Source organism: Aquila chrysaetos, chromosome 3 (genome assembly GCF_900496995.4).
Source record: "Aquila chrysaetos chrysaetos chromosome 3, bAquChr1.4, whole genome shotgun sequence".
Lineage (NCBI taxonomy): Eukaryota > Metazoa > Chordata > Aves > Accipitriformes > Accipitridae > Aquila > Aquila chrysaetos.
Window position 1 is genome coordinate 41625035 of NC_044006.1, and position 22151 is coordinate 41647185.

The 22151-nt window shown below is 48.8% G+C and overlaps 4 protein-coding genes across 8 annotated transcripts in view; all 4 read left to right on the forward strand.

Moving 5' to 3' along the window:
- The window catches only part of HOXA3 (homeobox A3), a 45738-nt gene that overhangs the window by 3076 nt on the left and 20511 nt on the right, over positions 1-22151 (forward strand). Inside the window, exons 2-3 of one of the 4 annotated variants that reach the window (XM_030008035.2) lie at positions 9654-9758; positions 18641-19604. The exons of 1 other annotated variant lie outside the window; for it this stretch is intronic. In XM_030008035.2, coding sequence (XP_029863895.1) covers positions 9654-9758; positions 18641-18747 — 212 coding nt within the window. In that variant the 3' untranslated portion in view covers positions 18748-19604. Of the gene's footprint in view, positions 1-9651; positions 9759-18640; positions 19605-22151 lie in introns of those variants that run through there. 2 more of the 4 variants (XM_030008026.2, XM_030008032.2) reach the window with 2 other exon arrangements.
- On the forward strand, positions 1731-4006 carry HOXA6 (homeobox A6). Of its 2 annotated transcripts, none has more exons than XM_030008040.2 (2): positions 1731-2285; positions 3715-4006. In XM_030008040.2, the coding sequence occupies exons 1-2, from the start codon at positions 1850-1852 to the stop codon at positions 3972-3974; spliced, it is 696 nt and encodes a 231-aa protein (XP_029863900.1). In that variant the 5' UTR covers positions 1731-1849; the 3' UTR covers positions 3975-4006. The 2 variants fall into 2 exon arrangements, with proteins under 2 accessions (XP_029863900.1, XP_029863901.1); XM_030008041.2 differs by lacking the exon at positions 3715-4006 and adding an exon at positions 2388-2610.
- On the forward strand, positions 5977-8680 carry HOXA5 (homeobox A5). Its single transcript, XM_030008039.2, has 2 exons — positions 5977-6713; positions 7701-8680. Exons 1-2 carry the CDS (start codon positions 6152-6154, stop codon positions 7949-7951), a joined length of 813 nt encoding a protein of 270 aa, XP_029863899.1. The 5' UTR covers positions 5977-6151; the 3' UTR covers positions 7952-8680.
- Positions 19823-22141, forward strand: HOXA4 (homeobox A4). Its single transcript, XM_030008038.2, has 2 exons — positions 19823-20491; positions 20977-22141. Exons 1-2 carry the CDS (start codon positions 19888-19890, stop codon positions 21303-21305), a joined length of 933 nt encoding a protein of 310 aa, XP_029863898.1. The 5' UTR covers positions 19823-19887; the 3' UTR covers positions 21306-22141.

Genomic DNA, 22151 nt, shown 5'->3' on the forward strand with positions numbered 1-22151 from the left:
TCAAGAAATACACGTTTCTGAAATGACCTCCCAAAGCATGCAGCTAGCGAGCTGTAATTCTACCAGGTGTGTTTATGGATTAGCCGGGCTGAAGCGGTTAAGGAAGTTGGGGGGGGGGGAAAATTGGAGGCAATCAACATCTGAATGTGAAAGTCCAGCTGAGACTGTGAACAATACAAAGTATTGTGGAGCGATGTTTTAACTCACTACTGTTTTATAGGTATCGTAATCTGCCCCCGGAAATGAGACAAATAGTCTCCCAACAACAACAAAACTCTCCTTTGAAAGCTACTTTAGGAAACGGGGCTCGTACGCATGTCACTTTCCGTCAGAGCGCGTTTAAAATTAGGCTATTCAATCTGTTGTAATGGGCACGGATTATGAGTAAACACAGCTCGGAATGAACAACCTCATGTTATCTCCAGGAACTGCAGGGTTACGGCTGAATTAAAAGCGCCTCAGCGAATTTCATCAGCATTGTTACTGTCCCTGCCCTGGGCCAAGAATTATATTTCCGCTATAGGGTAACTGCCATGTTGAAAAATGAAGGTGGAAATGTTTCGTGTATTATTTTTTTCCCCTCTTAGAGACACACATCCGCGTTCAATCAAATTATTCGGAGCAACAACGAAACCGATTGGCTTCTGCTGACTCATTAGCGGGGCTGTATTAATTAGGAATAGTCCTACTGGCTCGTTTTTGAATTTGAATGTTTGATTCCCTCGGCTCGACTCTGGCGGGGGGGACCCGGGGAGAAGAGACACGTGGAACTTTCTCTGGGCTGCTCGGGGGGCGCCCGGAGCCCGCCCAGCCCTGCCCGGGGCCTTCTCGGGCACTTGGTGCAAGCCGAAAATCCCCCCTCCCCAGAAGGCCACCGTTTCCTGCCCCAGCCACAACCTCCGCCTTAATTAGGGGGGTGTTCATTAAGATACGAGACCTCTTCCACGCAGGACGCATTAGCCTCTCTCACAAAAGCCGGGTTCGGCGCCGAGGCCGGCTCCCCGAGCTCCGAAGGGAAGCCTCAGCGGAGGGGCGATTTCCGAAAAAAAAAAAAAACCCAACCCCAAGAAACCAAAAAACCAAACCCCAACAAAAAAACCCCAAAACAAAATCGCCTAAAAACCCCTGGATGCGGTTGTGGCATCGCGGTGGGAAAACGGAGAGAGGCCGGGCCGTGCCCCCCCTCCCGGCACTGCGCGGCCCTCCGCTCCCCCCTTTCACGTGCTGCCTCCGCTCCAAACTTTCCCCCCCCGCAGCACCCACCGCCGCCGCCGCCACCTCCCTCCTCCTCCTCCTCCTCCTCCGCGGCCGAGCCGGGGGCTGCTGGCCCACCCCGCCAGCGGGGCTGCGCGGCTCCCTCGGGGGCGACGCGCCTGTCGTGGGGCCGCCAACTTTTAAAGGCGCCCCCCCCCGTCCCCCCCGCAGCCGCGGGGGGGGGGTGCGGGGGGTGTCCCCCTGTCCGCCGCTGTCGCGCTGCCCGCTCCTGCCGGGAATTATTACTATTACTGTTATTATTGGGATATTTTTTCCTCCGGAGGGGCGGCGCCGCCCCGGGGGCGCGGCCGGTCCCCGCGGCGTGGCGTTGCGCGGCGCGGCGTTGCGCGGGGCTGCGCGGGGCGGCGCGGCGGGGCCGGGGCTGCCGGTAAGTTGGCGGCGCGGTGGCGGCGGCCCCGGGGGAGCGGGCGCCGCGCGCGCTCCCATTGGCCGCCCCGCCGTCAGCTGCTCCTATTTTCTGCTGTCGCTTTTGGCGCTCGGCCATCCAGAAACAAACCACTTCGATGACTCCTAATAGTTATCGCCAGATGTACTAATACACAACAAATCACGGTCCGGGAGAGGGGGAGAGCAAATGAGTTCCTATTTCGTGAATCCCACTTTCCCGGGGAGCCTGCCCGGGGGCCAGGACTCTTTCCTCGGGCAGATCCCCCTTTACCCGGCGGGCTATGATGCTCTCAGGCATTTTCCGGCTTCGTACGGGGCAAGCAGCCTGCAGGACAAGACTTACACCTCACCTTGTTTCTACCAACAGTCCAACACCGTCATTGCTTGCAATCGGGCTTCCTATGAGTACGGAGCCTCTTGTTTTTATTCGGACAAGGAAATTAGTAGCGCCTCTCCCTCCGGCAGCGGCAAACAGAGGGGGCCCGGGGACTACCTGCACTTTTCTCCCGATCAACAGTACAAATCCAGCGGCGTGCAAGCCAAAATTGTAAATGACGAAGGCACCGACCGGAAGTACACGAGCCCTGTTTACCCCTGGATGCAGCGGATGAACTCCTGCGCTGGTAAGGCATTTCGATGCAATCGGGGGGTGGGGGGTGGGCATTGAAGGAAAAGTTTTTTTCCCCAGGATTTTTTTTTTTTTTTTCTTTTTTTTTGGTTCTTAGATAAAGTCCAGACTGCCGGAGAGACGCGGTTCCTGCAGGGCAGTGCGTAACACGAAACCTTCCCAGGTTATTTTAGACCTGGCACGTTGGCACCCTGGGAACGGTGGCCGAGAGCCCAGCTTGTGGGTTCACTGGCGAAAGTTACCGGGGAATCCTTAAGAAGCAGGCAAAAAAAAAAAAAAAAAAAAAAAAAAAAGAAAGAAAAAAGGAGAAAAAACCCAGCAGAGCAGCTTTCCCACTCTCCTAAAGCCACCCCAAAGCCTCTGCTCTGCTTCTTCATTGTCACAGGGCGATGCAGGGAATATGCCCTCTGTACGGGGGATCCAATGCATTTGTGGCACATTCCTCCTCGCCCCCCTCCCCCAGCTCATTAGCCTGTGAGTATTGGATATTGAGAGCACGTTTCTGGGGCCGTGGGCGCACTTCCATGGCATCGGGGATTTTCGCTGACTTACGAGTGAACTTCACGTAATTGAACTATTCTGTCCAGGAGTGGTGCTGGGGGGGGAGGGTTGTGTTGGGGTGGCACTTCTTTTTAATAATCCCATATTAAGACGTTTACTTCCAATGTTTGCTAACGACTCCTCTCCTCTCCCCTCCTCCCGAGTTTATGTTTGCTGGACTGTGGGTCGCATTTCTTTTTCGGAAAGTTAAACTTTTAGCAAGACCATTCTGATGCTGCTTTGCATTCCAAGGCAATAAATTCCGGAGCAAATGGCAAAGGCTATTCTATGATCTTTAGCTGATGTCTATAATTATAGTTAAATTACAGACCCTCTGTAGTCACGGCCATGGCAATAGAACGTGTTTGTGTCAACACACCCGCATATGCGTGCACACACACACGCACACACACACGCGTGCAGCTCCCCGGATAGCACACGTGTGTGTGTGTGTGTGTGTGTGTGTGAGCGTGTGTGTGTGTGTGTGCGCGCGTGTGTGTGTGTGCGCGCAGAGGCTCTCAGCACGCCGAGGGCAGACTCTGCTCAGCGATTCACACGGGTGCTACCTACTCCGCTTTCCCTAGGTCCACCTTAAAGCCTCTTCGTACCCCAGTTACCCCACCACCGTAAGCACGCTGCACATCCGCATTTACAGCTGGTCAGGCAGGAGAAAAGGAAAAGAGGGACACACACACACACACACACACAAAAAAAGCCTCCAGGAAACCAGAGCAGGCTCCCCCCCGCCGCCCCTTCCCCCCCCCCCCCCTCCCCCCCATCCCGTGATTGTGCCTGCAAAAAGAGGCAGAATATACTAACCGCTCTTTCTGGTCTGAAATCACTGGGCCCTGTCCAATGCGATCGTTTTGTCTTTACTTCTACAGGTACAGTATATGGAACTCATGGGAGACGAGGGAGGCAAACTTACACCAGATACCAAACGCTAGAGTTAGAGAAGGAATTTCATTTTAACAGATACTTAACCCGAAGACGACGTATTGAGATTGCAAACGCTCTCTGCCTTACTGAACGCCAGATTAAAATATGGTTTCAAAACAGGCGGATGAAATGGAAAAAGGAAAACAAATTCATAAATTCCACACAGCCCAGCAGCGAAGAAACAGAGGAAAAGTCAGGGGAGTAGAACCACGTTTAATAAACGCTACCAGGCCTTTCCTTAGCGCTTACTATTACTATTATTATTTACCTTGTGTTCCTTCTGCTACAAAAATCCTATAGGTTTGTCACAGTCTATTAATTCCCAAAAGGCTTGGTTAAAAGATGTACATTTGCAATCATCTGTGGCTTGCTTTAATATATGTGGAAGTCCTAGCTTTCGAGCTACAGGCATGTATGTATATAACCACCTTTCCAAAGCATAGATGGCATTGCTTAAAGTGTTAGAGAAATGGCCCAGATTTTTAAATATTTGAGGTGAGCATCTGTGTGTGGGTGAGTGTCCCTGGCGTGCCTGTGTGAGAAGAGATAAGCGAGTGATTTTTTTTTTTTTTTTTAATTAGGAAGGTTCATATTGTAGAAATACGAGAGATTTTAGAAAATCCTGGGTTTGTGTTTTTGCTAACTCCCGCTACGTCGGGCCGTCTCATTATGCTGTGTTTGGGAGCTTACAGTCTGCAGGGGAGAAAAAAAAGTTTTACGCATGTATAAGATATTTAAATAGCAAAAAGAGGAAAAATCCTTTTAAAAAATCGTTGTATAAAACCCCGGGTATAAACTTGCAGTTAAAAAGAAGATGAATTGCAGGGAGATTTTTTTAAATGCCGCTGAACTGCTTAATCTGCACTACTAGTATTAAAGTAAAAACTCGGCGTTAAACTTAAGGGGAAGCGAGGGAAGAGGTTTCGGAGCGGGTGAATTTCTGTGGTTCCCGTTGAGCTTACACTGAGGTTTCAGTGAGCTCAGCTCTACACTGAAGGGGCTTTGAATTATGGACTACATTTCTTGGGGCTTGGGTCGATCTTTCTTTCTTTTTTTTTCCCTTTCCTTTCCTTTTCTTTTCTTTTTACCTTTTTTTTTTTTTTTTTTTTTAATATTAAAAGAACAGTGTCTGTCACATTAACTCGGGGACCTTCTTCCCCGCTTTTGTGGTATCTTAATTCACATTCGCATTTCTTAGCACTGGAAAAAAAATGAATAGATTCTCTAAAGGAAAGTAGCTGCCAAAAAGTGCTTCCACTTCGAGTTCTGTGTAAGTAAAATAAGCGCAGCGAAAATATTGATTAATATATACGCTCTGTCTCCCTGTATTATATTGTGTGTGCGTGAGTGTGCGTGTGAAGCTGTGTACAAATACACTTGTATACGCATCCAGGCTCTTTTGTTTGGAAGGCAGCGCATTTTGGGCTACCGCGCTAGAGATTTTAAAAGCCAAATCTGGAAAATACTAATGCAAAATGGCCACCGCCGCATTTAGAGTTTTGTTGTTTTGGGTTTTTGTCCGAGAGGCGGAAAAATAACGGCGGCCGTGAAGCCGCCTGGAATTTGACCCCCTAGTTGGGCAAACGCTGCACGATATTTATCTTTCCTAGGTACCTGCCATTTCACATCGGCAGGACCCGGGTGCCTCTCGAAACCTCCGGCACGGGAAAAAGGCGGGGGGGGGGGGGGGAAATTACATGTGCATATAGATATATATGCATATGTATACACGTAGAAGGGGCACAAGCGTGGCCGGCGTGCGAGGATGGGTCACGCAGGATCTGTGACCTGGCGTGAATAAGCCTCGCTCGGAGGAGAAAGCGGGCACAAAGCGGAGCGCTCGCTGCACGCAAGGCTCCCCGGCGGCCGCGGCGGGGGAGCAAGCCCCGCCGGCCCGGCGGCCTGGCCGCTCGCTCCCGGGGCCGCCGGCGGCGGCGGGCGCGGCGGCGGCGCGCCCGCTCCGCGCCGCGCCTCTCCGCGCCTCTCCGCGCCGCTCCGCGCCGCCGTCGGGGGCCGTCACCCCGGGCCGACCCCGCGGAGCCGCCGCCATCCCCCGCGCCGCCAGCGGGTGGCGCTGGAGGCCGGCGGACGGGCGGGCGGCGGCGGCGGCGGCGCGCGGCGGCGGCGCGCCCCGGGCCGCCCGCGCCCTCCCAGCTCCCCCACCAGTGCACGAGTTTACCTCTAGAGGTCATCAGGCAGGATTTACGACTGGACAACAAAAGCACGTGATGTGAAGCCGTACCCCATATTTGGGTGCCTACGTAGGAGGGAACCAAGTACATGTCCCAGTCATTTCCATAATTCATCATAAATTGTGCAAGGGTGCTATAGACGCACAAAACGACCAAGAGCCACAAATCAAGCACACATATCAAAAAACAAATGAGCTCTTATTTTGTAAACTCATTTTGCGGTCGCTATCCAAATGGCCCGGACTACCAGTTACATAATTATGGAGATCACAGCTCGGTGAGCGAGCAATACAGGGACTCCGCCAGCATGCACTCCGGCAGGTACGGATACGGCTACAATGGCATGGACCTCAGCGTCGGGCGCTCTGCTTCCACCCACTTTGGTGCCAATGAGAGACCCCGCAGTTACCCGGCCAACACCACCTCTGCCTCGACAGAGCCCAGGTACAACCAGCCCGCGACGTCTTCCCACTCGCCTCCCCCTGACCCTCTGCCCTGCACCGCCGTGGCCGGTTCGCCTGTCAGCGAGAGTCACCACGGGGTGAAAAACTCCCTCGCCAACTCCACCAGCACTTCGTCCAATTCCAGCAGCAACACGCACATCAGCAGGGACGGGGTTGGCACCTCGTCTGGGACTGAGGAAGACACTCCAGCAAGCAGCGAGCAGGCAAGTGCCCCGACCGACCAAAGCACAGCCCAGCCTTCACAGCCCCAGATCTACCCCTGGATGCGAAAACTGCACATAAGTCATGGTAAAGCAAATACCCTCTTCTTTCTTTTATTTCTCTGGAGGAAAAGGAGGATTTAATGTAAACCGGGTGGCTGCGCCGAGCAAGGTCGGGGAGAGGGGGAGAGGAGGGCGTGAGAGCGGGCAGCCTCCGCGCACAGCGTAACTCTGCTCGCAGGGAAGCACGCTCCCTTCTCCGGGCGAGTCCCCCCCGAAAGCAAAAACCGCCCGGCCCCAAAAACACAGCCCGCCCGGCTCCCAGCGCCGGCCCCGGCGGGCAGCGGGGGAGCAGAAAGCGCCTTCCCGAAGGGGGATCGGGAGCAGAGGCTGCTCCCGGCTCTCCTCTGCGAGGGGGATCCTCCAGTGGGAACGGCGCGGCTGAGCCCATTTATTTTGCCGAGCCGTATTAAAAAGAGAATAGGAGAGGGCGAGGAGGGCAGTTTTCACTGCTGGGAAGCCGGGGGGGAGGCGCGGGGGGGGGGCGAGTCGCCCCAAACTCCGGGGAGAGGGCTTGAGGGGCGCGGGGAAGCGGAGCAACTTTCAGCCCCCGGTACCTGCCCTGCCCTCGCTGCTGGGGGAGCAGCCGGGGGCTCGCTGCCTCCCAGAGCCTTCCCCAGCTCAGCCGTGGGAAAGGGCTGCACGCTTCAGCTTTGCTCTCCCAGCGCTCAAAACCCAGCTAACAGCAGAGGCATCCTCCACACCAGCTTCTCTGGGGGAGGCGGGGGGGGGGGGGGGGGCATATCAGCCTTCCAAAAAAAAAAAAAAAATAAAATTTCAATTTAAAAAAATCGAACCCCAAATCCAAGCGAAAACTTACCGAGATCACCAAATCCCCCTCCCCCAAGCCTTTCCTAAAAGGGGCTGGAGGGAGAAACTTGTTGAGCGTTTATCCAAACCAGAAACAAAACCAAGCAGGACTGAGAATAACGGTCCTGGTCGCTGGTAGCTGCAATAAGACACGAAGGCTCCGAGTGGCTGCTGAGAATCTAAATCATGTACTTTTCTCTTCCAGACAACATAGGGGGACCAGAAGGGAAAAGGGCTCGGACTGCTTACACCCGCTATCAGACCTTGGAGCTGGAAAAGGAATTTCACTTCAATAGATACCTGACCCGCAGAAGAAGGATTGAAATAGCACATGCTCTTTGCCTCTCAGAGAGACAAATAAAGATCTGGTTCCAAAACAGGAGAATGAAATGGAAAAAGGATAATAAGCTGAAAAGTATGAGCATGGCAGCTGCAGGAGGGGCATTCCGTCCCTAAGCGTTTGATCAATTAAAAGTACTGAGCAGTATTAGCTGACCCTGCGTCTCATGTCAGTACTAAGTTGACTTTCTAAAACTTCCTTGTGTTACTTCTGTGAAGAAACCCTGTTCTTGTCGCCCTTATTCATCTTTTAATCATGAGCCTGTTTATTACCATTCTCTCGCGTGTATAAGTAGATCTGCTTTTATCGTACATTTCTTTGTCTTGAATGGCTTTGTCTTGAAAAAAATAATAGATGTTTTAACTTATTTATATGAAGCGAGCTGTGTTACTTGAAGTAACTGTTAAAACAAAACAAAACTGAACAAAAAAGGACAAAAAAAAAGAAGGTAAAAAAAAAAGGAGAGAGAGAAAGAAACCCTCCCCCGGTTTAGTACAAATGTTATGTGTTGCACTCAACCTGCTTAACTGTGCATGTGTGGTCAAGTGTTAATGTCTGTATAGCTCCAAGCTGTTAAAAATATTTTTATTCAAACTACCTATATAATTCCTGTGTAATTAATGCTGTTGTAGAGGTGAAATGATGAAATCAACTGAACTTGTCCTACGTGTAGTGAATAGTGAATCTGTGACGAAAACTGTGATTCCAAGCAGTATGTCCTTGCTGTGCCTTTGTATATGACTCTTTGCACGAACTCTTAGAAGTGGCTCTTATTAAGCGCAGCTTCTGTGATGTATGTTTTTTGTGAACAAAGTTACAAATATAGTCAAAGTCTGGCTGTTTGAGCAAACTGTGATCAGCTTTTTTTTTTTTTTTGTATTTGTTTTTAAAAAAAAACTGACTGGAAATCAACAAAAAAAAATAAACTTTCTATTGTAAAGTTTTCGTGACCTGGTTTGTGCAAAGCAAGAAGTTGAGCTTCCTGATTTGCCTCTGAAAAAAATATTAAGCCGTGCAGAGTTTTTAATAATATTTTACCTGGCTCCTGCTGCACGTTGCAAATGGTAGATGCTGCGATTGTCCGCTACCAGTATTTTTAATTGAAAGTTTGACCGTAAGTTCCTCCTTACTGGTTTCTCGCTAGGTGCAAAGCTGCATCGCAGGACCACAATCAACACCCTTTGTGGGTGAATCAACTGTTAGTTGTTTGCTGATGGTTGGGAAGTAAAAAAAAAAAAAAAAAAAAAAAAAAAAAAAGTGCTTTGTTAAAACACGCTGCTAACTCCAAGACGTGTTTGCATCGCTCTAGAATTTCTCCTGTGGTTTCATTAAGTATATTTGCAGGACAGCCACGTCCGAGCCCTCTGTGTCTATTAGTAACCCTCACTAGCCACATTCCCACTTTTCAGCCTTTAAAGATTTTTGGGTTTCTTCGCTACGATTAGTTTGCTATAAACGTAATGTTACTTACCCCATCAGAGCTTGAATGGTTAACTCTTCTGAGCTTCTAAGAGCAACTAAAGATTTGCACATTTACTCACTGGTTACATTGATGCCTTCCCTTAAAAGTTATAAAACAGTAAACTTTATAAGCCCCAGTTCCGGCTATATGACATTTGGGTGCCAAATGAATAGGGTTTTGTCTATGAATTAGATCGTAAAATCATCCATAGCACAGACAGATAGGCTCACTGGCTATAAAAAGTCACGTGGTGCCATTAAAGTAAGTTTTATGGTTTTGGGGAGTTGACATCCAACATTATATACCACATAACATATAATCTCACTGACGCTGGACTTCATTTGACTCTTTTGCAGGCTACGTGTGCCTCCTGGCCATTCAAATTGTCAGGTTTAGGGACAGAAGTATCCAAACCACAAGTTCTCAATACTGTATGAAAAATGGCTCCTTGCAAGTCAAAGGTAAGTTTTGTGCACAAGTTCCTTAAAGTTTATTTGTACAGTGGGGAAGCTGAGGCTCCCGCTCGCTCTCGCTGCCTCTCGCCTCTCTCTTTCTTTCTCTTTCTCTTTCCCTTCCTCTCGGCCTGGAGCTTTTCAGGACGGTCCCACCGAGCCCAAGAGGCAGGATCAACCCCTAATGATCCAGGTTGCACTGCAAATCCCCCCCATCCCTTCACTCCTAGCAGCTAGCTCTCTATTTTAACGATCAAATCAAAGTAAACCACAATAAGCGACTTTGGCAGAGATGGATTTTGGGGCCTAGCTTTAATCACTTTGACTACCGCAGAAGATAATTACTTCCTTTGCTCCAATAGACTCTTCAAGTTTGGAGAGGTTTTGTTTAGCAAAGAGTAGTTACTGCAGGCGATTAAAAAAAGGAGAAACAAAATAGATAGGGCTTGATATTATCTGGGCAGTGTCTTATGTAGGCATGATAGAGTTGGAGGCGTGCTGATATGGTAATAATCTTTGGATTGGTGAAATATGTTGCACATCAGAGCTAGTAGTAAAATGGCACAGATTGTACTGCAGCGCTTAAGATTCTTATATTCTGCATCGGGTTGTGCAGAAAGCTTTAGCTATGTATATAGGTCCATCTGCGAGCGTGTAGTGTGTTTCGGGGATGCGCATTTATAACGTTGCTGTAACTTTTTCCAGATCCTATATGTAACTGCATAAATATAAATATATTTAAATTATGTGCGTGTGTGCATGCACATACAAATCGATGTATATGCCTGCATAAAGCCGTGCACATGCATACGTGTGTCTAATATCGTTGTATTTATGTATACAAAGGGTGTGTACGCGTGTATAGATATATATGTTCCTGTGACTTTTTTTTTAAAGCGAACCAATTGACTGTAACTTGTAGCATTAATACAGGAGACTACAGGTCATTAGAGTGCTGCAAATTATGAAATACGGGCTTGGTTTATTGAAGATTGTAAATATCCCCCTAGCTTTGCTCTCTCCCTCTCTGCCTTATATTGCTGGCTGCCATTGTGGGGTAGGCCCCAGCTGCGTGTTTACTTCAACATTCTTTTTATTTAAGTGGACTGTTCTCACTAGAGTGTGATTACTCAGCAATAAACTTTATGGCCGGATTTCACTTTAGTCTTTGAATTTCCAGGACTTGAATGAAAGGGTGAAAGGAACTCTGTCTTTCTCTTGGTAGCATTAAGGCCTGATCCTTACCCTCAGAGCTGTTATTTAGGCAAGTGATCTTGGGGGGTGCAGACCGACTAGTTGGGGGCTAGGGAAGAGATTTGAGAATTGCCTCCAAAAAAACCATACACACACACACACACACACATATATATAAAATCTCCAAACCAGCTGTGAGTATCTCTTTCTTTGCTCAGGTTTGGAGTGGTAGGGATACAGCAGACTGCATTGTTTTCCTTCATGTGTCATAAAGTCGGGTTTGCAAAAGAATGAGGTGGTTTGATGCGAGCTGGGAGATGGGCTTTGTTTTATTTCGCTAGTGCTATCCCGTTTGAATATTGTGATTTAGGCTGTATCTGTTACTGTGAGCAAAAATGAGAGAAAGGCACAGGGGTACAGGAGGGTAAGGTTGTTGTGTACCTCTGCAAGGTCTGCACATTGCCGACTGATCCCTATTTTTAATTAATTTGCCTTTAATATTAAAGAAATGGTAGCACGTAAGGTTGTCTCAGATCAAGGATCTCACAGTTTTACAAATATTTAACATTTAGAGTCAACCCCCTGTGTAAGATAAATGGAGTCCGAAGCCTTTGTGTCTCTTTATCCTTCCTATGAACACTAAACAAACACATATGCATGTACTTTATATTAAAAAAAATGGGAAAGGCTTTAAAAGTGCATATCCAAACGTACATTTGAAAATCATTTCCGTAATAAACAGCTGGAGATTTTATAGTACACTAGCTGTCACATTTTCGTCAACAGGAATACCAGAAAGTTATATATGATAGGTGTGTATTATATTATATTATATGCCATAAAATTTTATAGTTTGAGGCAAAGGCATGAAAACCCTTTAAAAGTTTGGGCTTCATTTATATACGGGTCCTTTTCCAAGGAAAATCCTTCTCTTGTAAACGTGAATGATACTAGACACAAACCATTCACAATTACTCAATATTCAACAACACTGCGTTATTTGAATTATCTGGTGAATATACAAACACGCACACCCGTTTGACTAATATTTTAGGAACCTGGATATCATCGCGGATTGTAATTTTTCATTGTCTAGAGCGAAAAGGTTTGCTACTACATATTTTCACATTTTTTAATGTGGCTTCTGGAGCACTTTCCACGTAAAGCAGTGCACAGAGATTCAAGAACTATGGAAAAGAAAAATATCCCCCAACCCACAAGCATATAAACCACCCGTACTGCAAGAAACTCTCTAACAACAAAAGAAAGTTAGCTAGAAATGACAACTTCTCCATATTTCTGGCCCTGCCCTGTCCTAAGCAGGAGAGTTGAAGCCATTCAAATCCAGAAATGCATTAAGATTTTCTAATCCGCTTTGAAATTTGAAATTCAAACAACCCCAGACTGCCGAACTCTACCAAAATATTCCCAGGTCCTAATTGTTTTCTGAGGGAAAATGTCATGGAGAATAATCGCTGGGAATCAGGAGAGAGGTCTTATCTGCGCACATTATTTTTTCTGCTGTGTTTGGGGGATTAATGCATGCGAGTTTGTTTTACTTTCGGCATGGCAAGTGGCGTTCTGCGCATTGAAATACAGTTTACCTAATCGTTTGAAAGGAATACTTGAGTGTAGTGTGTCATGTCTAAGCGTGAGGCCAATTAAAGATCAGGCAACTCTCTTAATGTGTGTAAGCAGTGACTTTGCAAGGCATAACTTTCTCTAAACCAGAAGTGTAACAATCCGATGGAAAGTCATCCGTAAATTACAGCTCTGCAGCCTTGTCTAAACCCTGCAAACGCCCTAATTGCAGAACATTACGGGGAAATTATTATTCTGCCATTTCCTTACATTTAATAAGTGTGTATCTGTGGAAGGGTGACAATAGAGTGGTTTGCAATCTGCTCCATGGGAAATTGAATGGAACAGATCATGAGAGGCGGATCAGGAGGTTTCGATTTCAAACTCTGGATACTGGAGCAATGCCTTTTCCCTCCCCGCAAATACAGATTTAACGCATTAAATGCAGACATAAGTAAATCTCCTGACCAAGTTAAGGCATCGCTTTGCTTTCTTAGCTCTTTCTCTTTCCTGCCCTTAAAATCTCCCCGATTTGTTGCAAGAGTTGCTAGCCAGAGCGCAGAAACACAGCTCCCACAGCCGCCTGCTCATCTCTGAAAATATTATCCCTTTCAAATTAAAGCATCCTCACTAATGTCTCTCTGGAAGGCAAATACTCATGGACCATCACAGTCACATGTTCCTGTAGCTACACGCACAAACAATATCAAATCTGACATAAAGAGCGTGTAAAATTTGCAAGGATTTCGCCTTATAGCACGCATAAGGAATCTTTCCTATATCCCCTCCCCAAAAAAATGTCTTTTCAATAATAATATTTGCTATGAAGGTTATTGGGTAATTATTGCAATTTTGTGGAACAGTCCTTGCTTGAGGTGAAGTCTGTCTCTGGATAACAAATGGCAGCCCGTGCAGTTCACTGCCAGGTTAAGTAAATGCAGAAAAGATAAATCTGCACACCCTAGGAATCACCAGCAGAGCTCGCTTTAGACCAAGTTCACAGTCAACTCGTTTGCCTAGACAAGGCTTCGCAAACAATTAGAGTTGTTTCTTTATGTTAAAATCAAGGAGAAATTACTAAGACCCTCGCAGCAGAGAGCTGCAGCTTTTCCCGCAACGCTCGTCGCTACATTCCTTCCAACCTCACGCCCAGAACTTACCCAGCATTTCACCTGCAATTGTAACCATATAGCGCCTTTGAGTAACAGGCTTCCCTCCAACGCTGCCGAAAGGCTGTGCAAACTGATCTAACAGCACTTTACAAAGCTGCGAGATTAAAGAAAAGAAAAGAAAAGGGGAACAACAACAAAAAAAAGCAATAATTAAAAATGCAAAAGTATCCGATTTCTCAACAGCAAGAAGGAAAAAGAAAAAAAAAAAAAGCCCTTAGAAAGCTGGGGGAAACGGCAGAACTATTGAAACAAACAGTGCGAGTGTCTTACTCCTAAAAGAAGCTGCATAGCTTTTGTATATCTTTGTGGTTAAGGGCGTTACAACTGCAGGTCAAAAAGTTGAGGGTCAAAAGTTTACGTTTTGCACCACTCTTAGTCATTCGCCCAGACGGAGTTTGATGTCAATGTTATAGCCGAGATCTTGACTATCAGCACAAAAGATAAAATAGCTTTGAGTTACGTGTGTATCACAGTATGGACTCCAGGTGAACCCTACTGGCTGAATGACCTCAATTACCGAGGAAAGGATAGAAAATTCCTCTTTTCAAGAGTAATACACGTTGTATTTCATCTTGAATTATCGGCCACATTTGTGTCTGAATATCTCGGGTTCAGCCGCGGCAGGTAAACACGCGTGTTACCCCCACAGCAGCCGCCGATGCTGCCTCCTCCGAGAGCCAGGTAGCAAAATGTTTCACCCTTGTTTATTATATAATAACCCGCTTTAAGAGCTTTAACGTTAAGCCTTCTCACTTTGCAAAATGGCAGGGAGATAAGATAGGGGCGAAGCTATTAACGCGTGTATCGATCCTAGCCGCGTCTTTGTTTTTGCTCTCATTTCTGTAGCGACCGCTAAACTGTGCTTAAACAGGACATGCTGGAGATAATACGGGCTATACGTTTGGTCCGAAGGAGCTCCTTTAAAATGCGGAGCGGTGGGGCTGTGTTGTGCTACCCATGTGTTGTGCGCCCCGCGCCGCTCCGTGATTTGGAGGGTCTTCACAACCCTCTGGAATTACCCGAGGCAGCAGATCCCAGCAAAGTGGGGAGCAGGGAGGCTTGTTTTCCCTCCCTCCAGCCACCCGCCTCCCCCTCCCCCCAAGGAAAAGTTTAGTGGAATTTCTTTGCGCAGAGAGTTATTCCCACAACGCTGGGATTTTTTTTTGTTGTTTGTTCCCAGTGCCCCCTCGGCGTTGAAGCTTTAGCTCCTCGGTTAGGCGTGTGTGTAGGGACAACTGGCCAATATTGCACAGGGAATTTCATTCTGGGGGAGATCACTGCAAACCGGATTCACCCTGGAATAATGAGAATGAGGGGTGGATGGAAGAAGGAAAGGATATTCCCAAATATTCATAAGCAGATATGAAAGGTGTGGAGGAGGGGACAGGGCGACGAGGGAGTCCGAGAAAGAGCGCACCTCCACCCATCCATGCGTTGCTGCCTTTCCACCCCCAAGGCAGGAGCCTACACCGGCCTCTGTGTAGCTGGTACGCGTGAATTATTTGCCAGAGACACAGCTGGATCGTGGCAGGCGAGCGCTATTTCTTGGGAACAAATATGCGAGAGGTTACATTTCAGATTAGCCAAAGTGATTATTGGAGATTTTGCCTAAAGTTCCTGCTGAAGCCTGGAAAGTATATAATGCAAGTGTTTGCTCGGCGTGTGGACGTAGTTCCCAAGTTGCTGCTGTTGCTCGCTTGTAGCGAGCCCTGGCATTGCACGTTTGGGGAGCCTGCCCTCGCTGGAGATAGTCTACAACCTTTCACATTCAGAGTATTTATTTGGTGTAAGAGCGAAGCCTGATAACAAGCTAAAAACCGTAGCCAAATATCTATTTTGTTAGAGAATAGCAGGCGGATTGTTTCCAAGAATAACAATGCGTCTTTGATATACCCAGAACCAAAGCTGCTACTATAACTGGCTTACTCAAGAGTAGGTGACTGAAATCCATTTGCTTCCTCAACAAAACAATTAGTGGCTCAAATTCCATATTTTCAATCTGGCTTAGACTAAAAATATCAATAAGAATGTCTTCAAAGAAGTTGAAAGTGCGACTTCAATAAATATTGACTCTTCTGAATTCTTGTTGAAGTTATTCCTTAAAAAAAAAAAAAAAAAAAAAAAAAAAAAGGCAACAACCTGGAGCGGAACAGTTAAGAATCTGAGACGAACTCTTTCTGTCCCTTCACTCTCTGCATTCAGCACACCGCGCTCTGGCGTGGAAGGTCTGCTGAAAAGACCATTCATTTAAAATCTGGGCACAAATCACATTTTACGTGTGTTTATTTAACTGCGCCAGGACAGAGCGAGCAAATCCCGCCAACCATCCCGTTGTTACGAAGGGCCCCGGTGCCCGAGGAATCAGCGCTTTTACCAAATGCTGAACTTGGGGCAAAACTGCGAGCATTGCCCCGGCAGCGAGCGTAGGAAAGGAGCGCTCCCGCCCGCGGAGGCAGGAGCAGCCTCGGGGGCTGTATCATTCCCAGGAACAAAGGAGCGAATACAGTCGATACATTCCATAACGTTTACATTTTCCCGCGATTTTTTCTTAATTTCCCCTTAGAAGTAGTGACCTGGGCAAAGCACCCCGCTATCTAAAAGACACTGTTATAGACCTTTTAGAAAAACTAAGTCCAAGGCCGAGGTGAACTTCAGGTCACTGCGTCTAACAAATATGAAAATGTCGCCTGGTGAAGGGCACGCCTTGTTATTTAACAAAGACTGTCAATGTGTAAGATTAATAAGAAACAAAATGCACACGGTGTCACTTTTCGGTCACTTTGAAACTTGGGACAGCCTCGCATTCAAGAGGGGAAAGCTGGGGCTAAATATATTCAAAATGGTTCAAATCAAATTCAAACCAGGCTGCTAGTGCGATTCTTCCTCCTCCTACCGCTCGCGGTGGAGGATGCCCGGGCACGGCGAAAGGTTGACTTGAATTATTATTATTGCTATTACTATTCTTGCTGTTATTATGATTTTTCTCTTTCGGGGTAATTACGTTTTAGCCGCGCGTGTGGAGGGTGGCAGGAGTGCTTGCCTGTTTCACAAGAAAAAGGGGGATCCCCCTTTCTGCCCTCTTTGGGTATGTATGAGGTTGCCTCTTCTTGGTGCATGAAAATTGACTCTCTCCCTCTCAACTTAATTCCGGTGGGGTCCCCATCTCCTCTTCGGCCAGCCTTGGCCAGGAAACTCTCGCTCCTTTATTAACTGATTAAAGTCTCCTTCGCCAGTGAAAGCGAGCCTTTAGTCCTTTTGGAAAAAATAAGGGAGCTGGCCTATTTTTTTCCTCTCCCCTCCTCTCCTTTCTTTGAGAAGCTTAGGGTGATGCTACAAGTTTGTTAAAGGGAAGTACCGGGGAAAAAAAGGGTTTCTGAGATTGTTTATTACAGCCATAAATCTTGCAGTAAAATGTCGAAATGGCCGTGTGCAAGATAACACTTGGTGGTCTTGGCTGGGTTCTTGTTTATGATAACAAAACCACAAAGACATGGAACAGGCCTTTTGGAGGTCCTGCCTCAGCACATCTTCGCAGACTAATAGAACCACACGAAAAAAACAGACTTCAGCTGAGCGGCTCAGGTCACCTTGCAGATTTACAGTCGTACACAAAATTGCATCCTTCTCTCTGTAACCCAGCGCCAGAGCCCCACGGTAGAACGAGGCGCAGTGAAACAAGTATACTTTGAGATCTAATCACAGTAAATAATACGAAACAGAGCCCGGTCAGCTCGCCCAATGTAGCGCTGAGCTTACAAACCGAGACACCACTTTTCGTTGTGTTTCACCGTGGCTCGGGAGCACGGCAGCCTGCTGTACTGCCCTGGTCGTAGTGTCTCAGGACTTATGCCGAGGATAATATTTACCATAAGCCAGTGTAATTCATCTGGTGCTGTCCGGCAGGTATTTGTACGTATGTGTCTGTATGTGTGCGTGTACCTCTTTACACCGGGAAAACACTCTCTGCTCGTGGTGGACTTTGGCAATCTTTTATTTTTCACAGTCATGTAGGTGGGATCTTTATTCTTTTACAACACGGGTTGCTGGTGTTTTCTGGGTTTTTTTTTCTGTTGTGGTTTTTTTTTTAAAGATAAATAAAACAATCTCCTCTTTCCTGTCAAATGCGTGCTGTTGAACAGTTGCGGCTGTCTCTGTGTGCGTGTGTGTAACCGCATTTCCTCTTCACGCAGAGTAAATAGAGAAACTTATCTATTACCCCAGTTAAAGAGTTCCATAGATGTGCTGTTGGAAGTGAGTAAGTAAATGTGTTTTAACTCTCTTTACAAATTAGACATTCGCTAGGAGGAGGAAATGAGTGATTGTTTAGATAAGTACCCCAGTATACCCAAGTGCTGGAAATGTTCTAACATATTACAAGCCGTCTGCAATGTGCGTGCGTGCGTGCGTGTGTGTGTATAAAATATAAATCGATACGATGTGTGTCTCGTTAGATAGAATATATATTCAAATAGAATTTTATTGCATGTATCCATTATCTATAAAACTGCGAAAGACAATAATCTGAATTTAAACCAGGGTAACTGTTAATGTAATATCTTTAGGGGGGCAAGATCTAAACCGTATCGTATTTACCCTTGATATATTAGCTGTATTTTCCCACACCAGCAGATGAGATTACCCACTCAGCAATTATATTCTCGAAGGGTGCGGTAAACATTTCTACGTGTTTATATGCTTTCCTAAAAAAAGAGGGGAAAAAAATCCGAAAAGTTCGCTTCTGACTCCGAACGTACCAGACTAGCTGACGTTCAATAAGCATTTTTTTTTTCCCCTTAGAATAAGAGCGTAATTAGTTTAACCATCAAATTTCAATTACCTAAGGTCAGGGCGGTTGCCTCTTTTCCCTCTGAGCTGCAAATATCGTTAACAGTCTCAGTTTTAGCAACGCAGAAGTGCCCGAGTGCCCTCTCCCTCCTACGCCAGGGTTTGCGAGTTACTTCTGCGAAGGCGCTAGCGATTTCCCGTGGAACAGAAAATCAAGAAATAAACCCAAGACGAGGCATACCAAACCGACGGACTTAAATTCGTAGTTTGGAAGCCGCTCCTCCGCGGGGAGGGATGCTCGCAGTGAGCCCTGCGGTCGCCGGTAGGAAGTATTTGATACCGTCGTGTCCGCCTTCCCCTCTCTCCCTTCCCCCTCTCCTCCCCGTTATTTTCAGGCTCGCTGGATCCCTCACACCCCGCAAGCCACTCGAGGACTCTCCTCGGCCTCCCCGCCACCTTCATACTAACTTTTGCCTCTATTCCTCCAGTTAGCACGGCTTCAAAGGCGCAAAGGGCTAGCCCCGGAGCTCCCGGCCGCCCGCGGTCCGCAGCGGCGGGGCGCGGGGGGCAGAGCCCGGAGGGCTGCCGGTGGCCTGTGCCCGGCAGCCGCTGCCGCCCTCTGCCTGCGCGCAGCCCCCACTCCAGGCATGTGGAGATGGGCTCGTTTAAAAGGATTGTGCAACGCCTTGTGCAATGCCTGCCTCCCTCTGGATCGCGCAGCTGGGCTGCGCTCCGCTTCCTCGCCCCGCTTCCTACGCTCTCCCGCGGGGGAATGTAGGAACAAAAAGTGCTGGGGTGGGGGGTGGGGGGTTGGGGAAGACTGTCAGAGCTGGATTAGTTGTATCTCGCTTGACACCGCGAGTGCCGGACGCGGCCCCGGTCGGCGGGCGGGAGGAGCCGGGGTGCCGGTGAGGAGCGGACGCGGGGGTCCGGCAGCCCCCGGCGGGCCGCTCCCTCGGGCGGGCAGCCGCCGCCCGGGGAGGGGGCGCGGCGGCAGCGGCCCCCGCCAGCGGCCCCCGCGGTAGGTCCGCGGGCGCGGAGCTGCCCCGCGGCCCGCTCGCCCTCCTTCCATTTCCTGATCCGGGGTCCGCGGCCCCGCGCGGTAATTGGCGCTGGCGGTCAGGTGGTGATGGGGTGGCGGGGGGTGCGGGGGGGGGTGTGTGTGCGCGGGTGTGTGTTGTGTGTGTTGTAGGCGCTCCAGGGGTGGGAAGAGAGGAAGGGAGGGGAGTGCGGCGGGGAAGGGGGGGGGGAAGCTGGAGGCCCAAACTTTGGCAGCGGCGAGCACTTGACAGCAGCGGGAGGGGGAGAGGGAGGGAGGGGAGGGAGGGGGGGAAGGGGAGGGGCCTCGCCGAGCCCAGAAAAACGACAACGCGAGAAAAATTAGTATTTTTGCACTTCACAAATTAATGACCATGAGTTCGTTTTTGATAAACTCCAACTACATCGAGCCCAAATTCCCTCCCTGCGAGGAGTACACGCAGCACAGCGGCAGCGCCGGCAGCTCCGCCGGCTACCACCCGCACCACCCGCACCCGCACGCCCCGCCGCCGCCGCCGCCGCCGCCGCACCTGCACGCCGCGCACCCGGGCCCGGCGCTGCCCGAGTACTTCCCGCGGCCGCGCCGGGAACCGGGCTACCAGGCTCCTGCGGCGCCGCCGGGGCCGCCGCCGGGGCCGCCTCCCGAGGCGCTCTACCCCGCGCAGGCACCCTCCTACCCCCAGGCGCCCTACAGCTACAGCAGCGCCGGCAGCGCCGCCCCGGGCCCCGAGCAGCCGCCCCCGGGCGCCTCGCCGCCGCCGCCGCCGCCGCCGCCGCCCGCCAAGGGCCACCCCGGCCCGCCCCAGCCCCTGCTCCCAGGCCATGCCCTGCAGCGCCGCTGCGAAGCGGCCCCCGCCGCCGGGGCCGGCACCGGGCCTGGCTGCCCGCTGCTGCCCGACAAGAGCCTGCCCGGGCTGAAGGGGAAGGAGCCGGTGGTCTACCCCTGGATGAAGAAGATCCATGTGAGCACGGGTGAGTTGCCCTTGCCAGGGGGAGGTGGGGATGCGCCTGCAGAGGAGGGAAGGGGGGAGGGTGCTCCCGGGGCCGGGATGGGTGGTTGCGTGTGTGGCTTTTTTTTTCCCCCTCCTGCTCCCTCCGTGTTTCCTAATAAAAAAAAAAAGTGAGAAACCTTTTGTATCCGGGGTCCTTTATCAAAAGATTTACGAGACGCCAAACTGTTAGGGCAGTAATTATAGCCCCCATAAATTTAATTGCCCTGCAGTGGCTCTGGGCCATGTGTCTTTGAAGCTTTTCTTCTAACCCAAATGCCCATCACCATTTTTTATTGCTCCTCGATTGTCCCCACTGTCGATAGGCTGTGAAACAATTTTTCTTGCCGTTTATGTATCTTATGTGAACCTGATGTCAAGTTATTATATAATGATTATGTCCCATCGCTTCCCCCCCCTTTCTTTCTCCTCCGCGTGTGTGTGTGTGCCCGTGTGTGCACGTTTCAGTCAATCCCAATTACAACGGAGGGGAGCCCAAGAGGTCTCGCACTGCCTACACCAGACAGCAGGTCCTGGAGCTGGAGAAGGAGTTCCATTTCAACCGCTACCTGACCAGGAGGCGACGCATCGAGATCGCGCACACCCTCTGCCTCTCCGAGCGCCAGGTCAAGATCTGGTTCCAGAACAGGCGCATGAAGTGGAAGAAAGACCATAAACTGCCTAACACAAAGATGCGCTCCTCAAACCAGTCCACACTGAGCCAGCAGTCCAAAGCACAGACACAGGGCCACCCCCATCCGCTCGATGGGGCTACACCCAACGCAGCCGCGCTATAAATACGTTTTTGTTTGTTTGTTTGGGTTTTTTTTAATATATATATATATTTACCTATCTATTGGGGTTTTCCAGCTGCCCCGTGGTGGAGGCTGGCCGTTTGGACCAAACAACTGTGTAAAACAAAACAGGAGCAGGAAAGGAAGACGAGACGTGCCCAAGAACGGGCACATGTTTAAACCAAAACCCGGACGATTGTCTACATTGTATATAGATAATGGTTCCATGCCCATCATTTTTTTTCTATTTATGGAAATGCTCTCTTGCCCTCGGTGTAAAGAGAGGGCTGGATGCTGTCACGGACGAATTCGCTGTACCTAAGACGGACTCTTTTTTCTCTTTTTTTTTTTTTTTTTTTTTTGAGAACACTTTAAAAATAAAAGACGGTTAAAACAAAGCAAAGACCTCGTGAGACACTTGTATAAGGCATTGACTTGAATAGCGCTGTTTCGTGGCGTGTTCGTGGATTCCCGTGTGAGTGTTTGAGAGTGCACACGCACGTGTGCACATACACCAACACGGGACAGAGAACGAACACGTCCACGGGAGGTTAAAGACTTATGAAAAATGTCTCCTCACGCTGTCTAAAGGAAAATGTTTTATGTATCAAAGGTAACTTAACTGGTTTTAAGTGTAGCCCCCGCAGTAGCTGTGATCTATTAGTTTTTCTCCACATTCCCTATTGCATTTATTTAAAGAAATATTGCTATAAAGGCTGTTGCTGTCTTCATATTTGGCACCGTCTAAATCGTTTGGGTCCATGTACAATTTGTGGATTTTTGGTGTAATGTATAACAGTGCCAAATGCTGGTAATAAAGATTATTCTGTACAAAAGAATTAAACGCTT

Coding starts and splice junctions, on each gene's coding strand:
- HOXA6 (XM_030008040.2), top strand. CDS start 1,850: ATGAGTTCCTATTTCGTGAATCCCACTTTCCCGGGGAGCCTGCCCGGG. Junction 2,286..3,714: donor GCGGATGAACTCCTGCGCTG/GTAAGGCATTTC, acceptor TTACTTCTACAG/GTACAGTATATGGAACTCAT.
- HOXA5 (XM_030008039.2), top strand. CDS start 6,152: ATGAGCTCTTATTTTGTAAACTCATTTTGCGGTCGCTATCCAAATGGC. Junction 6,714..7,700: donor AAAACTGCACATAAGTCATG/GTAAAGCAAATA, acceptor TTTCTCTTCCAG/ACAACATAGGGGGACCAGAA.
- HOXA4 (XM_030008038.2), top strand. CDS start 19,888: ATGACCATGAGTTCGTTTTTGATAAACTCCAACTACATCGAGCCCAAA. Junction 20,492..20,976: donor GAAGATCCATGTGAGCACGG/GTGAGTTGCCCT, acceptor TGCACGTTTCAG/TCAATCCCAATTACAACGGA.